At 40.4% G+C, this 17,157-nt stretch overlaps 3 protein-coding genes across 3 annotated transcripts in view; 1 reads left to right on the top strand and 2 right to left on the bottom strand.

Moving 5' to 3' along the window:
• The window catches only part of LOC309702569 (uncharacterized protein), a 1,256,944-nt gene that overhangs the window by 856,522 nt on the left and 383,265 nt on the right, over positions 1-17,157 (bottom strand).
• On the bottom strand, positions 6,347-8,507 carry LOC309702596 (putative nuclease HARBI1). Its single transcript, XM_082527222.1, has 4 exons — positions 7,904-8,507; positions 7,715-7,827; positions 7,518-7,629; positions 6,347-7,437 (listed from the first exon to the last, which is right to left on the bottom strand). Exons 1-4 carry the CDS (start codon positions 8,334-8,336, stop codon positions 7,055-7,057), a joined length of 1,041 nt encoding a protein of 346 aa, XP_082383348.1. The 5' UTR covers positions 8,337-8,507; the 3' UTR covers positions 6,347-7,054.
• LOC309697304 (uncharacterized protein) lies at positions 12,810-13,985 on the top strand (the record flags this gene model as incomplete). Its single annotated transcript, XM_082519128.1, has 4 exons — positions 12,810-13,060; positions 13,143-13,304; positions 13,400-13,495; positions 13,791-13,985. Exons 1-4 carry the CDS (start codon positions 12,899-12,901, stop codon positions 13,983-13,985), a joined length of 615 nt encoding a protein of 204 aa, XP_082375254.1. The 5' UTR covers positions 12,810-12,898.

Genomic DNA, 17,157 nt, shown 5'->3' with positions numbered 1-17,157 from the left:
TCCATCAGAGAGCCGTGAGAGCCTAATTTCCCGTCAGATCCTGGAGAAAGTTCTCCTCCAGCAGATGGAGGAGCACTTTAATAACAATGACCTGCTCACTCATCATCAAACTCTGGGTGACATTACCGATCAGTGGATCAGAGATTTGAAAAACAATAAAGAAGTCGGAGTTGTGTTCATAGATTTCAGTTCCTCTTCTGATGTCATCAGCCATGATCTGCTGCTTCACAAACTGAAGTCTTATGGTTTCTCACATTCAGCCATTTCTATGATGAGAAGTTTTCTCTCTGATGGAAATAGCTCCTCATGTCGCTGGACAGACACTCACTATGAGCTGCCACGAGGAAGCTGCATGACTCACTTCCTGTTCTCTGTTTATACAAACGATCTGAAAGTCACTTTAAAACGTGCTCATGTTGTGGTGAGTGGCAGTCAGCTGATGATGTATCACTCAGCTGATGACTACGAAGGTTTAAAGGAAGTGTTGAGAGATGAATTAAAAATCGTGCGTGGCTGGCTTAGAGGAAACAGGATGGCTTTAAAGACGTTCACATCAACAAAGATCAAATCAGAGGAGCTGATGATGAAAATACAAATGTGCCTAAATTTAAGACTCATCTCAGAGTTTAACTGTATCAGAGTATTAGGAGTTTTACTGCATGATGCACCTCACCTGGTTTGGACATCTTAATTTAATCCTTCACAAAGAAAAGCTTTGGTTTGAACAAGAAGTGCTGTACAGTTTCCTCCTCCCTTTTTTCTCTGAGTTTAACTCCACAGTACTCCACCGTCGGCACAGTGGACGTCTGTCTGGTGATATATTTAACTATAGAGGTTATTTATGAGATTGTTAAGAATTACAAAATATTAAAAGGTTGTTGACTTTAGAGGCCAGTGTATTTAATTAATCTCTTCATATTTTAATGGTCGTTTGATCACTTTATCTGCTTTTCTTTGGTTTACTTAGTTTATTATTTGCTTTATTTGTGGGTTTTACATGAAGAAGGTACGATCAGACCGGCAGAGCAGTGTACGTGTGTGTGTGTGCGGGTGTGGGATGGATGATTTTTACTGCACTAGCCTGTTGGGGTTAGTGGTCGTTTCCTCTGTTGAATCATGTTCCCTGTTTGGTAAACATTATCTGCACTGATGAAACTAAAAACAAACAACTCTACGAGACTTCTTATTAATATTATTATTATAATAATAATAATTGTTATCATTAATGCTGGATCGTCACCTTCACAACATAAACTGCTTTGGCACTATATAAATTAGATTGAATTCGTCTTCTCCCCGCTGTTCACTGGAGCCTTCTGCATCTCTTCCTTCATCCATGAACCTCCTCTGAGCTCTTCCTTTTCTCCTGTTGACTGCAGCTCTATCCTCATCCTCCACCCTTGCTCTTCTACACTTGCTTAGGCCATCCTGCTCACTGAATATCTGAACACCTCCAGCTTAGCCTCTGCCGTCTAAGAGAGTTCAGACCTGTGTTGAAGAATGAAGGTCGTCATATGTATATAAAAATATTGACTTTAAGCTTGTTAGATTTGTACAAAATCTGCATTTGCCTCGTGTATGTGTGTATTTACATGTATGTTTGCATGCTTCCATAAACCACTGCACCTATTTCCTTCTTCTGTTGCTACAGTAACCTAACAGGAGCCAGATTATTGGTCACATGATGTCATTTAAAATGTTCCAAAAGGCTCCAACAGCACTCAGTCATTATCTACTTCCTCTTTCTTTATTTTTATTTTTTGGTGTTTGTTTCAACAACAACATGGGAAATTGATTGAAACTATTAATACATAGTGAGTGAGAAAGGTGACTGGAAAGGAAAAACTCAATGCATCATGGGAATCCCCCGGCAGCCTACATCTATTGCAGCATAACTAAGAGAGGATTCAGGGTCACCTGGTCCAGCCCTAACTATATGCTTTAGCAAAAAGGAAAGTTTTAAGCCTAATCTTAAAAGTAGAGATAGTGTCTGTCTCCCGAATCCAAACTGGAAGCTGGTTCCACAGAAGAGGGGCCTGAAAACTGAAGGCTCTCCCTCCCATTCTACTTTTAAATACTCTAGGAACAACAAGTAGGCCTGCAGAGCGAGAGCGAAGTGCTCTAATAGGGTGATATGGTACTACAAGGTCATTAAGATAAGATGGGGCCTGATTATTTAAGACCTTGTATGTGAGGAGCAGGATTTTGAATTCAATTCTGGACTTAACAGGAAGCCAGTGAAGGGAAGCCAAAACAGGAGAAATATGCTCTCTCTTTCTAGTCCCTGTCAGGACTCTTGCTGCAGCATTTTGGATTAGCTGAAGGCTTTTCAGCGAGTTTTTTGGACATCCTGATAATAATGAATTACAGTAGTCCAGCCTGGAAGTAATAAATGCGTGAACTAGTTTTTCAGCATCACTCTGAGACAGGATATTTCTAATTTTAGAGATGTTGCGCAAATGGAAGAAAGCAGTCTTACATATTTGTTTAATATGAGCGTTGAAGGACATGTCCTGGTCAAAAATGACTCCAAGGTTCCTCACAGCGTTACTGGAGGCCAAGGTAATGCCATCCAGAATAAGAATCTGGTTAGATACCATATTTCTAAGATTTTCAGGGCCGAGTACAATAACCTCAGTTTTATCTGAATTAAGAAGCAGAAAGTTAGCGGCCATCCAGGTCTTTATGTCTTTAAGACATTCCTGCAGTTTAACTAATTGGTGTGTGTTTTCTGGCTTCATGGACAGATAGAGCTGGGTGTCATCAGCATAGCAGTGAAAATGTATGCTATGTCTTCTAATGATACTGCCTAAGGGAAGCATGTATAATGTAAACAGAATTGGTCCTAGCACTGAACCCTGTGGAACTCCATAATTAACCTCAGTGTGTGAAGAGGACTCTCCATTTACGTGCACAAATTGGAGTCTATTAGATAGATATGATACAAACCACTGCAGCGCAGTACCTGTAATACCTACAGCATGTTCTAATCGCTCTAATAGGATATTATGGTCAACAGTATTGAATGCTGCGCTAAGGTCTAGCAGGACAAGCACAGAGATGAGTCCACTGTCAGAGGCCATAAGAAGATCATTTGTAACCTTCACTAAAGCTGTTTCTATGCTGTGCTGAGCTCTGAAACCTGACTGAAACTCTTCAAATAAATCATTCCTCTGCAGATGATCTGTTAGCTGTTTGACAACTACTCTTTCAAGGATTTTTGATATGAAAGGAAGGTTGGAGATTGGCCTAGCTAAGACTGCTGGGTCTAGAGATGCTTTTTGAGTAAAGGTTTAACTACAGCCAGCTTGAAGGCCTGTGGTACATAGCCGATTATTAGAGATAAGTTGATCATATTTAAGATCGAAGAATTAATTAATGGCAGGACTTCTTTGAGCAGTTTTGTAGGAATGGGGTCTAAAAGACACGTTGATGGTTTGGAGGAAGTAATTATTGAAGTTAACTCAGAAAGATCAATTGGAGAAAAAGAGTCTAACTTAACATCAATGGTACTAAGAGTAGCTGTAGATAATATTACATCTGTGGGATGATTATTGGTAATTTTTTCTCTAATGATAAAAATTTTATTTGTGAAGAAGTTCATGAAGTCATTACTAGTTAACGTTAAAGGGATGGTTGGCTCAAAAGAGCTCTGACTTTTTGTCAGCCTGGCTACAGTGCTGAAGAGAAACCTGGGGTTGTTCTTATTTTCTTCAATCAGTGATGAATAGTAAGATGTTCTGGCTTTGCGGAGGGCTTTCTTATCAAGCAGCAAGCTATTTCTCCAGGCTAAATGATGATCCTCTAGATTTGTGACACGCCATTTCCTCTCCAGATTACGAGTCATCTGCTTTAGGGTACGTGTTTGAGAATTATACCACGGAGTCAGGTACTTCTGATTTGAGGCCTTAGTTTTCACAGGAGCTACAGTATCCAGAGTCGTACGTAGTGAGGAGGTGAAATTATTAACAAGATAATCGACCTCTGTTGGGGTAGCGTTCAGATCGCTGCTCTGCTCTGTGTTGCTACAGGGCATTGGAGATGATAACAGTGGGTGGATTATATTCTTAAACTTAGTTATAGCGCTTTCAGAAAGACATCTACTTTGATAAAGTCTACTCTTCACCGCTGTGTAATCAATTATTGTAAATGTAAATGTTATCAGGAAATGATCAGACAGGAGAGGGTTTTCAGGAAACACTGTTAAATGTTCAGGTTCGATGCCATATGTTAAAACAAGATCTAGAGTGTGATTAAAGTGGTGGGTGGGTACTTTTACATTTTGAGAGAAACCAATTGAGTCTAATAACAGATTAAATGCCATGTTGAGGCTGTCATTTTTAGCATCTACATGGATGTTAAAATCACCCACAATAATTATTTTATCTGAGCTCAGAACTAAATTAGATATAAAGTCTGAGAAATCAGACAGAAACTCTGTGTAAGGCCTAGGTGGACGATAGATGATAACAAGTAAGACTGGTTTCTGAGTTTTACAGCTGGGGTGGACAATGTTAAGCATCAGGCTTTCAAATGAATTAAAAGTCTGTCTTGGTCTTTCATTAATTAATAGGCTGGTGTGAAAAATTGCTGCCACACCGCCCCCTCGGCCTGTGCTTCGAGATTTCTGGTAGTTAGAATGACTCGGGGGTGTTGATTCATTTAAACTAACATAATCATCCTGCTGCAACCAGGTTTCTGTAAGGCAGAGTAAATCAATTTGTTGATCAATTATTAAGTCATGTACTAACAGAGACTTGGAGGAGAGAGACCTAATATTTAATAATCCACATTTCACTGTTTTACTCTTTGGTTCAGATGTGGATACTGTATTGTTCTTTCTTTGTAATTGTTTATGTTTAAGTTGTTTGTTGCTGGTTTTTAGTTTGTTTTTTGTCTTTTTGGAAGCTGACACAGTCTCTATGAAGATGGGTTTTTGGGGGGGTAGCAGGAGGAGAGAAGCTGCAGAGAGGCGTGTAAGACTGCAACTCTGCTTCCTGGTCCCAACTCTGGATAGTCATATTTTGGGGGGTTTAATAAATTTGTCCATATTTCTAGAAATGAGAGCTGCTCCATCCAAAGTGGGATGGATGCCGTCTCTCCTAACAAGACCAGGTTTCCTCCAGAAGGTTTGCCAATTATCTATGAAGCCCACATCGTTTCTGGGACACCACTCAGACTGCCAGCAATTTAAGGAGAACATGCGGCTAAACATGTCACTCCTGGTCTGATTGGGGAGGGGACCAGAGAAAACTACAGAGTCCGACATTGTTTTGGCAAAGTTGCACACCGATTCAATATTGATTTTAGTGACCTCCGATTGGCGTAACCGGGTGTCATTACTGCCGACGTGAATTATGATTTTACTGAATTTACGTTTACCCTTAGCCAGCAGTTTTAAATTTCCTTCAATGTTGCCTGCTCTGGCCCCTGGAAGACGATTGACTATGGTTGCCGGTGTCTCTAGCTTCACATGTCTGAGAACAGAATCGCCAATTACCAGAGTTTGACCCCCGGTGGGTGTGTCGACGAGTGGGGAAAAACGGTTAGACACATGAACGGGTTGGTGGTGTACCTGGGCCCTGTTTCAGGAAGCCGGTTTGGAAAACTCAGAGTGAAAAACGACACTCACGGTTGAGTAACCCCGAACTGTCCAACTCGGAATATTCCGTTTCAGAAAGGCTGATAACAATTAGTTCAATCAACGCGGAGTTGCTTTAACCCCAAGTGAAGCGCGCGGACGAGGATACATAAAGCCCTGATAAGCGGAGCACAGATTAAGCGAGTCACCATGGAGACGGAGGGAAAGAAGGCGCGGTCAATGTATTTCACAGCGCTTGAGGCCGAAATTCTGATGGCAGCATATGTCGATAACATGCAAATTCCGCGGAAAAAAGTAACACAGCCACAGCTGCAAAAGCATGCATGGCAAAACATAGCCGACAGAGTCAATGCGTGAGTGTTAATTTAAACATTGATCGAGGGATTTCCACCCATTTAACACGTTATTTTATCATATGTTATTTTATTTGTTATTTTATACATTTTATTTTGTGATGTGATGTGAGCGCAGGTGCAACCCAACAGGCCCCAAACGTGCCTGGCAGCAAGTAAAAATGAAATATAAAAATATAGTCCAAACAGGTAAGGTGTAATTGTATTATGAGCCATAGTGCTTGGTCTGTTTGTCCCATGTAAATCAATTGCAGTTAGAGGCTACATTAATTTTCTTTCTGTAAGCACTTATTGAAATTATCTGAGCACATTACAAGTACATATTTGCTTACTCTGTATGCTCAAATGTGGCCCGTTATAGCCAACAGAAAAAAAGCGGAGGCCCGAAAAACAGGTGGGGGTCCTCCACCACCACCACTCACAGAGGCTGAGCAGTTGGCCCTCAGCCAAAACAGTGGGCGCCCTGTGGCCGAAGGCATCTCTGCGGGGACATCCTCTGAGGCAATAACCCCGCAAGACACAAGTGCCTACATAAGGGGTAAATTCAAAATAATACATGATGTGCATACATCCTTTCTTCACAGTCACCTTTGCAGTGCGACACATTCATTTGATAAACTCTTTACCATAATGAATTATTTTGTAGTGAAGTTATTTTCCGACTGATTTTGCCTTCCCTCAGCCTTGGTTGTCTTTGAGAGCATAATGACAATGAAGTGTAAGGTGCTTGGTATGTTTGTTAATTGCCATTTGGTCCCTTGTAAGTTATAAGTGACCTGTATAAACCTCATATTCTATCAGTTGATGGTGATGGTGTACTGCATCTGGTGCAGCCTCCTGTTGAGCCAGACCAACATGCAGTTGTGAGTAATACTCCACAGATTATATGAGTTTACAGTAGAACAGCAATGTTGTCTATTTCTTTACTACAGGAAAATAATGAAGAAACATTGACAGCTGTTACAGAGGAGGAAGCAACAGAGACACTTTATGAGGTTTACATCTTTTAATACTTTGTGTACAGGAAATACAGGCGACCAATAAAGCCAGTTGAACAAAAAATCTGTTTATTCTTCTTTCAACATGTTGAGGTGATGGGTCAAAAGAAATGATTGTGACATATGGTGTCTCTGACTGCTCTTCCATCTTGTATGTCCGTGGGAGGGTCAGGATGTTCATGGTTTGGATCACTGCTGATGTTTGGTTCAGAAGGACAGTGTTCTCCTCTAATTGTGGCAATGTTGTGAAGAATCACACATGCCACAATAATGTCACATGCCCTTTCTGGGGTGACCCTGAGTCTTTGCAGGCACTGGAACCGGGCCTTAAGCATTCCGATAGTCATTTCAATTCTGGCTCTTGTCCTGCAATTAGCCAGATTATATCGCTGCTGTGGGCCCGGTTCAGGGTCAGGGTAAGGGGTAAGCAAATAGGGTAAACATGGATACCCCCTATCACCAAGCAAGTAGCCAGTGAACTCTCCTAAGACAGAAGGGTACACTTCAGTTCAAATGTCCCTGAAGCAATTGGTCTTTATATATTTTAAAGTATTCTCAACTCACCATGTCCAAATTTTGTGCTCAGTGTACATTCACGGAATATTTGTGAGTCATGGACAGAGCCTGGCCACTTGGCTTCCACATTTGTGATAATGTTGGCAGCATCACATATGATCTTCACAGTGCAGAGAACACAAATTAGCATCCATTACTATAATGAAATAATTTGTTAGTTTGACATGCTACAGGGAACTATGTACCTGTACATTAATGCTGTGGAAAGACTTCCTGTTCACATAGTCTCCTTCATTTACTGAAGGAGCAATGATTGGAATGTGAGTGCCATCTGTACAGCCAATCACGCCTGGGAACCCTGAAAATAAATGTAAAATTTAAGTAGTAGTTCAAGTATCACCACATCATACATTAAGTTTTGGTCATCCTGATACCTGCAATTTTGTGGCATCCCTCTTTGATGAATCTTGTGGGTCTATGACCGGGGAACACCACAAACGAGTGCAGGAGACGTTTCAGTGCAACTGTAACATTCCTGACTGCCCGACAGACGGTAGCCTTGGAAACGTGCTCAGCGTAACCAATATTATACAGAAAGCTCCCGTTTGCAAAAAACCGAAGTGCAATACAAATAATATGTACAGAACTGAGAGCATGTCCGCGATGTGTCACATGCGTAATATATGGCCTGAGGATGTTATTCAAATGAATTATAGATTGTGCTGAGAAACGGTAACGTTCGCACAGAAAATCATCAGGAAATGATAAAATGTCCAAACGCGCTCTGATCACTCTCTCCCGGCGGAGAGCTCTGCGGAGAATTTGGGCTTCACGATCTACTGGCTCTTCAAGGAAGGGACACGCCATGTCTGACACTTCCTACTGTCAGGTTTCCGACAAAGGGGCGGAGACAGTCAGGGTTAGTTGTAGTAAACCTGCTAGGGGGCAGGTTAGCTTCACGGCGTGTGTCGTCATAGTGACTCACTCAGGCTTCAGCTGAACTCGCTTTGTGAAACCGAAAACCCAGAGTTTTCGTTAACTCAGGGTATACTTACTCAGTTTTTCCACTAAACCGGCTTCCTGAAACAGGGCCCTGGGGCTTCTGTTTAGGACTATGCTTCCTCCTCACCGTGACCCAGCCTCCCTCTTTCCCCAGCTGCTTGGGATCTGCCGGGGAACAGCTAGCGGGGCCTACGCTATCTTCGGCTGCACCAGCTACAGGGGCCTGGCTAGCTACGGGTGAATGAAGGGTGCGAAGCCGAGTCTCCAATTCAGTAATCCTGGCCTCCAGCGCTGCAAATATGCTACATTTGTTACAGATATCATTACTGCTAAAGGAGGCCGAGGAGTAACTAAACATCTGACACAATGAGCAAGAAAGTGCAGGAGGGACAGGTGAAGTAGCCATGGTGCTAATGAGTCGGCTACGAGCTAAGCTAAACTAAGCTAGCGAGACAGTACAGAGACAGTGAGTGAATACTTTGGCTATAAATTAGGTAGTGAGTACACAGAAAGTATGCTTCGGATGAAGCACGTGAAGATTATACTATGAAAGTGTTACGTCCCCCGCCACCACGGCGGGGGCAAAGGCAGGAAGGGGACAGCAACACTGGACAACCACAATCAATGAAGGAGGAAGACCACAGAGCAGTTAGGTATCAGGCAGAATTTATTGGTTGGACAGTCAATCTTAACAACAGAGAAGAGGTGGGGGGGAGGAGTACTGGGCGGTTGATCCAAATCAAAGAAAGTAATAAAACAAAAAGAGGTCGGTAGCTTCCAGGGCCTAGCCTAACTGAAAGGAAAATGCAAAACAAAAGGCCTACCTAGCTACTCGATAAAAGTCAGTGAAAACATACAAGGGTGGCATCGGTTAGTGTGACTAACAGAGTAAAATCTACAACCAGTGTATAGGGTACCCCGGCTTACCTGTCCAGCCTCCCACCACACACAACATAAAGATGCCTGTTCGCAAATGTTTGTCAAAGCAGAAGCCAGCAGCCCCAGCTGGCCAGGGAGCGGCTCATTTGTAGTGTTCCTTGGAGTGTGATTGGCCAACTGAGCCCAGACCAGCCAATAGACACCTGCCAATCAACTTCGAACTGGCCAATCAGAGGAGGCCTGACGCCTGAAACATAAATAGAACACAAAACAGAACACAAAAGCAAAACCACACCCCTTGGCACGTAACAAAAGAAGAATGTATTTAAAAGTTGTTAATTAAATTGCTAAGCAAATAAGCTACTCAGAAACACCACTGTGTTTGAGCAGGAAGAGGAAGTGATACTCTACCACAGAGCGAGCGAACACCAAGTGACAGCGCCACCAAGAGACAGGGATCCTTGCGCAACACGGAGTTCTAACGAATACAAAATACACCTACACAGACAAACCACACAGCAAGATAAAGGTAGATCACAACAGGTGAACTGAACTTCAGGTAAGAAGTTATAACCTGCAGTCCATCTGGGTCAGATATGAACCAAGTTTAGGTGGAGTTTATTTTCGTTATGCTGACTTTTTCGTCAGCATAACGCTAGCTAGCATGACGGAGTTTCTATACAGCTGGGTGGGTGCTACACTGTAAAACCCAACAGTGCATCTTACTAAAAGAAGTAAGTTGTTCTTACTCAGTTCTGAAAAATAGTTAAAGTAACTTTCATGAAGTGTGTTAGGTAGACCCAAAAGTATACATATGATATAATAACTTTATTGTAATAAGTACACATGATGTTTTTGTAACGTTTTAAGTACTGTTGCTTTAAACTGTTTAAGTTGTGCTAATTCATTTGTATTAGTCATCATCCACAGCCCCGGCCCCAGTGTTTTTCCTGGACTTGTCGGCCATGAGATACGAGCCTCGTCAAGAGAAATTTTGCAAGAGTGGAAAGTACAAGATAAACGTTATTTTTATGTTTTTTTGTTAATGCTTACTTCTAGCATACAAAACGTACATTTATCAGACTGCTTTGTTTTAGTTGTACTTCGTTGTAATTTATTAGACTACTTTGTTGTAGTAGCTCGTAACTTAGCTTGCCAGCACACAATTCCCGCCTAGCGCTATATGGAGTCTGTAAAAAATTAATGGTTGGTAAGTAGTCTAATTTTTGCAAACTGCATGGCACAAAACCTTTGGTAAAGTGTTTAGGCTGACTCTGAACTTTATCAAGTTCTAATGTAGCCTACTTTTGACACAGTGCGTGTGAAAATAGTAGAAGCAGTGTTAATTTTAAGAGTTTAACGGACAAGTTCGCCTTCACAAATTTTAAATATGATGGTTAGCGGCATTTTAGTCGTGAAATAATTTACCTTTTCAAAGCTGCACTGCACCAAACCTAAACGTTTCTGACTCTGTACTTTCTAAGGGTTAGCCTATTGTGTACTTCACTTGTGTAAAATTGCTTTATTATTTTATAACGTATAGAGTAGTTGACCAACCTGAATTGAAAATGAACTGTAGTGCAAGAATAAATCTTACTGTTTTCAAAGCTTGTGTTATCCAGGTTGACTGTTTTTAAGTGAAGTAAAAGTCTAAAAGTAAAAACTGTTCTGCTAGCTTTCTGTTCTCATGGCTTTTGTGTTGCCATGAGTTCAAAGAGATTCTTAATGTACTGCTCATCAGAAACCACATTTATTTTCTCTTGAAAGACTATGACACTTATTCCGTCACAGTGTAAAATCTCTGTGCCAACTGTCTGACTACATGCTGCATTTTGCTTACAAGATAACAAATGAACTCATTCTAACAACAAACCATTTCATTCCAGTGTCTGACTAAAGAAACAGAACTGAGACATCAGCTGATTCCACCAATTTGTGAACCAATGTAAAGGTAATTCATCTATTCAGTTTTTTTGTAGTCACAGAAATGTTTTTATACTTTTGCACAATTAATATTTTGTAAATAACTGTAAACATAAACATGCCTTAAAATGCCACTATAATATGTGAAACCTGTCTGTTACAGAAATAAAAAATTCAGATGGAGGCAACAGGAATATTGAAGCTAAGGGTCATCCTTGATAAGGATAACGCTGAAAAACTTATTTTGCCATCTCATCCAAACAGTGTGCAAGCCCTCATAGATGAGATCAAATCTAGGCTAAATTTTACTTTTGACTTTCGGCTTCAGTTTCATGACCCAGATTTTGATAATGCCTTGTGTAATTTGGTTAAAATAGAAGACCTGCCAGCTATAGCGTCTGTTAAAGTTGTCAGGTTAGTTGAGCTGGACCGGATTTCAATGAGCACTGATGACACAATCTGTCATGGCTACTGAACCGACTCACGCGCAGACAGTTCTTTTCAAGGAAACAAAAGGGGATTTATTTACAATAGGGATCACCTTAGTGCTAAATATATGTACAGTGAGTTGGGAGAGGGTCCAGGGCTCCAGGGAGAGACAGGGGGGGGGGGGGGGGGGGGGGAATCCACACACACGCTTCCTCTTCCACTCAGTCACCGCCACCGCTCCTCCGCACACACGCACTCCTCTTCAGCCGCACTCGCTCCAACACTCCACACACTGCCCCACTCAGACAGGTCCGGTGATTCGGTCCAGAATCTACAGACAGAAGTTCACGGTTAGTTCCACAACAAAAAAACCATGTAAGAGATTCTTCTTTGAATATGCCGCGAGCACGAACTCAGGTGGTTCAACGTTCCAGCGGTGAGCTGCTCTGTGCCACTGCCTTAAATAGCAGCTGGGGAAAATCAGCTAGATCAGCCGCAGGTGGACACCATCACACGGGTGCGTGGGCCAAGAGCGAGAGCCCGTAACGAGCTCCACCCAGGCAGAGAGGAGGAGGAGAGACAAAGAAAACCAAAACGAACAACAACAAAACCTGTAGCCAGCGTGGACCAGCCAGAGAGACACGGGGACCGTGACACAATCCTTCAGACTGATAGCACTGATACCATAGATTCACCAGAGCGTATTAGTAGATGGCCAGAGGTTTTTATTGTTCCGCCATTTTCTTATGAAGTGGAACATGTATTAAGAGAGGGTAATGCAGCATTTGATAAAAATGGGAAAGTAATTACGCTGACACGAGATCAAAAACACAACATACTTGAGACAATGGGGGAAGAAATCTACAAACTAAAAGCATAGCCTAGTACAACACAAATTGGCAAGGCTGCAGAAGCTTTAGTTAGAAAACACCCCTATCTGAAAGAGAGGAATTCTGACACTGGGTGGGAAGGGTGGAAGAATAGCCTGAGATATAAAATGGGAAACCAAAGAAAGAAGTTGGCTAAAGCTAGCATCATGGATGCTGCTGTGAATGCTGGAAAGCGCAGCAGAACAAACCCAGATGGAGCTTCGCCAAGGGCCAATATTAAAAGACCTAGGAGAGGTGAGGTCAACTTCCTTCCTTCCTTATCCTTCAGGAGAAACAAGGGAGTCTCTGGAAACCAGAAGACTTGAGATGGTAGAGGAGTTCAAGAAGACCTCAGCAGAAAGAGACATCCCTCTCATTCACCAGCATATGATGCGCACTTTTGCACTCCGGCGTGAAGAGATTGTCACCACTTCTCCTCCTGTATCAGAGCTCAAGGACAGATGGCCAGCACTCTTTCATGAGACACAGGTAAGTACAACTACGTATAAAACATTTGCTGCTCATATAGTATGCTGTGTTTTGCTTATAATATTTTTGGTGTTCTCCTCAGCTCTACTTTGAATTTCATCGGATCACCAATCAGAATCTGCCATATGTGTTTTATGCTGCACTGGATGATTATGCTCCTCAGCTGATTGGACTTTACAAAAAGAGGAAAACTGGACGGGTCGGTGAAAGGATGGAGCAGCTTTTGTTGGCATATGGAAAACAGGTATTTAAAAATACTAATTATTATTCTGCTTGCTTGGCAGTTGCCATTGTTATGTTTATATATATATACATTTACTTTTTTTTTTTTTTTTTTAGGACAAAAACGAAATCTATGCAACTAGAACAGCAGTTCTGGCCGGCCTACCAATGTACCTCAAGGAGGATCCTTCAGAGATTTTCAAAACATGCAAGGTACTTGGGTATTACAATAATTTGCACATTGGAATTTAAAAAAGGTTGAAAGGAGTTTATAAGTCATCTGGACTTGGGTTGAAAGTTGAAGACGTGAAGTTGAATGACTTATAAACTTCTTTCATCCTTGATTTGACTACCTGGATGAATGAAAAATGAACCTTCACTGTCAACTTAAAACATGTTATGATATATAGAATTTGAAAAACTGAAGAAAGGTGCCTGACCCTTTGTATTTATGCTTTTAACAGAGATATTACAGATGAATAATTGTGCACTCTGTATTATATCTTAGGATGAAATTGAGTTCTATGAAGCCACAATTGCTTTGGTTGCTGATGTCGATGAAGAGGAGGTGCCTGGACGAGTTCCTTTCTCACCACGCCAAGTGTTCATAGTACTTGAAGATCAGGTTGTTATGACTCATCACTCATGGAGTGATGCTCTGGTGTGTTTGTTTGGGCTAATCTCTGCATCTGAGCTATCCTGAGAAGTGTACTGGCTTTTTTGAGTTCATTCAAGTACTGTTGCTGAAGCTAGATGATGAGAGAAAGCAACTAAAACCAAAATTGCAGACACTAAAAAATGAGCTTGTGTAGATGATGTTTGTTTTTCACTGGTCAATATACTCGTGCTTTTTCAGTTATCTGTGAATGGCTTCAATAGTTTTTTTTGTTCAGGGTAATTAGCTTTCTAAAAGACAATGTGGAGAAAGCTAAGAATAAGGAGACAATCCATATTTGACGTTTTGTTTGTGATTGAAAAAAATCTTCACATAGTGTGTAATCTTAAGCTTATTTCTAAAAACACCTTTTAGTTACATGGAAATCTTTTGGGAGATAACTGATAATTAGTCAATATGTACAGTATACTTTCAAGCTTTATTTTTTTAATTGTGTGATGAGTGCCAGTTCACTTGATTCGAGGTCTGGGCAAAACTGTTAAGAAGCCACAAATACCTTTGAGAATATTTTTTGTTAGTGACGCTGTTTTCTATAGTTGCATTGCGTTAGTGCATGTGATTTCATTGTAATACTAAATGTTACTTAAAATTGTGATTGTTATGGCTCTAATTGCCTCTACACTATTGTTTTTTATGATGTACACCTATGTAGCCAGTCTACATTACTAAATTTGTGTTTTGTACATTTAATCGATTTTCAAAATGCTACAAAAAACATTCAAAATTCCTTAAAAGCGCAAGTTTAAAAATGGCTATATATTTGTTATTTGATAATGGCTTTAGCAGTCATAGTTTATGACTGAAAGTATGGTTGTATTCATTCTGTATTTTCTCTGCAGTTAAAGTTAATAAAGACTGAATGGAAAGAATAATAGCTTGGTTTTGTGTTAATAGTACTTGAACCATTTGGTGCAATCGGTTTCCCCAATTGGATTAAGTTGTTTAAATACAACTATTTAAGTTAATTTAGCTTAATTTGAATATGAGCATGTAACACTTTAAATAAGTTTAAATAAGTTTGAATAAATAAAGCATCTTAGTACAACAAATTTAATGGTTTAAGTTAAAACATACTAAAAACAATGAGTAAATAAACATAATGCATTTGAGTTACATTATCATATTTGCTTTGGGTTCCCGGGACTCTAATAAAGTACTTAAATAACCCAAAACTGTTTAAGTTATAAAACTTGAATCAATTGGTGCAATCGGTTTCCCCAAATCATTTGAGTTAACTTAACTGGTCAGATTTTACAGTGTTGTTACTCCCCTTGAGTCTTAATAAAGCTCAACTTGTTCTTTGTGTTTAAACTGACATTTATTTCGGACAGGAGGATTCTTCCACATCTTAACATGTAATGATTTCCAACCACAGCCGATACAATGCCGTCAGAACTAAAAGGAAATACAAACTTAAATGAATATTCTTACTAAAGTCCTTAAGCATTATATACAATGAAACATTCCAACAAAATGATCAATAAAGTACACATTACACCTCACACTGCGGCTATTGCGCTTGAATACCACGCAACAGTCGCGCATTTACATACAACGATAATAAATAAAACATTTACCTCATTGGCCTCACTCAAAGGGAATAAACTTTCATTTTTACGTGGTGGGGAGGTCCAAAAAAAGGCACTCTTTATTTATCTTTCTGCACACGTGCAAACCTCGTGGCTCGTCTCTTAATTAGCTTGCTGAGTGTGACAGCCAAAAAATGCCCTCTTAGCCACAACACAACTTTAGAAAAGGTTCCTATCTAATTGCACAATTAGCACAAATAACACATTTAAACATATAAATCTAATCAACAAACATGAATTACTATTTATTTCTTAATATTTCAACTCAGGGGCGATTTTAGCCCATTTTTGGGGGTGCTTCAGCACCCCCAAAATGAATCAAAGCACCCCCAAAGATTTCTTACTTTTTTGACAATATTGGCTGTTTGTGTGACACACTACTAAAAATATAAAAAGCATACAGTATTTGGTTGAGACGTAACATTTTAACAACAAAAGTATAGATACCCCCCCTCCCATAATGGTTTGTTCCAGCTCGCCTCTCCTCTACTCTGGCTCTAGTGCCCTTTCTGCCAGAGCGATGGTGGCTGAGACGCAGTGGAGCGGAGGTGTAAGTGCCTGGCTTAAAACAGGACATATTAGCTACATTTAACCTTCAGTTACTCTTTATATAGTTAGGTAGGAGTCAGACCATGTTTCTTTTTAGCTGAAAAACATTACACCAGGTAACCTGCAGTGTTGAAAATGTGTTTTCCGACGATGTTTGCTACCCTACAATCCGTCCTGCTCTGTAGTAAAATCAGCGAGATTTGACCGTCCTGTTGCTCCCATTGAAATGCATACAGCCTAAAATCTAAAACTTAAAATCTAAAAATTGTCCGTAGCCTGCTGTTGTTACCACTGTCCTGTTTGAAATGGATACTTACTAGCTAACTGACTGGATCAGAATCAGAATCAGAAAGGGTTTTATTGCCAAATGTTGAGCAGGTTTACAACATTAGGAAATTGCTGCGGTGCTTCAGTGCAAACATACTGTCATAAATTACGCTTAAATAGACATGAAAAAATAAGAATAAGAATAAGAATTAAAAGTGCTACGTAGAAAGAATATACATGAGTGCAGGTGGTGATCAGTGCAAACATGGAATGATGCAGTGAACACAGCGTAGGGTCATGTGTTAGTGGTGGGAACAGTCATACGGTTATTGTTCATGTGTCCAACAGCAGAGGGGAAGAAACTGTTCTTATGGCGAGAGGTTCTGGTGAGCAGATATTTAACCTCCTAGGACCTGGCGTCCACATATGTGGACATCACATTTTGGGTTGTTTAGACCAAAATACTACATTTTGCTATACAAGGGCCTAATAACCACTCACAAGGATGTTATACTGCCAGTGTGCTATCGAAATTTTAGACAAATATCCTCATATGTGGCTCTCATTTTTCTCAGAAACAAAAATTTGGTAAAAAAAAAAAAATCTGGTAATTCTTTGTTTTTACATTCATCAGGTCCCAATCAGCCCAAATATCAAAGAGAAACTAAAAATGAATGCCACGGAGGAGTTTGTGTCTTAGGAGGTTAAAGATTGTGCCACTACATTCTTGTCTAGAAGATATTAAAGTGTATTTGGTGACACACAAAAAAGGGTAAAGTTTAAGTATAGTTTGG

This window comes from Aulonocara stuartgranti (assembly GCF_965226115.1).
Source record: "Aulonocara stuartgranti genome assembly, chromosome: 3".
NCBI classification, from domain to species: domain Eukaryota; kingdom Metazoa; phylum Chordata; class Actinopteri; order Cichliformes; family Cichlidae; genus Aulonocara; species Aulonocara stuartgranti.
The sequence above is the reverse complement of the archived record's forward strand: the minus strand, read 5'-3'. Positions and strand labels throughout refer to the sequence as shown.

Coding starts and splice junctions, on each gene's coding strand:
- LOC309702596 (XM_082527222.1), bottom strand. CDS start 8,336: ATGGCGTGTCCCTTCCTTGAAGAGCCAGTAGATCGTGAAGCCCAAATT. Junction 7,828..7,903: donor GGGATGCCACAAAATTGCAG/GTATCAGGATGA, acceptor ATTTATTTTCAG/GGTTCCCAGGCGTGATTGGC. Junction 7,630..7,714: donor TCCACAGCATTAATGTACAG/GTACATAGTTCC, acceptor TGCACTGTGAAG/ATCATATGTGATGCTGCCAA.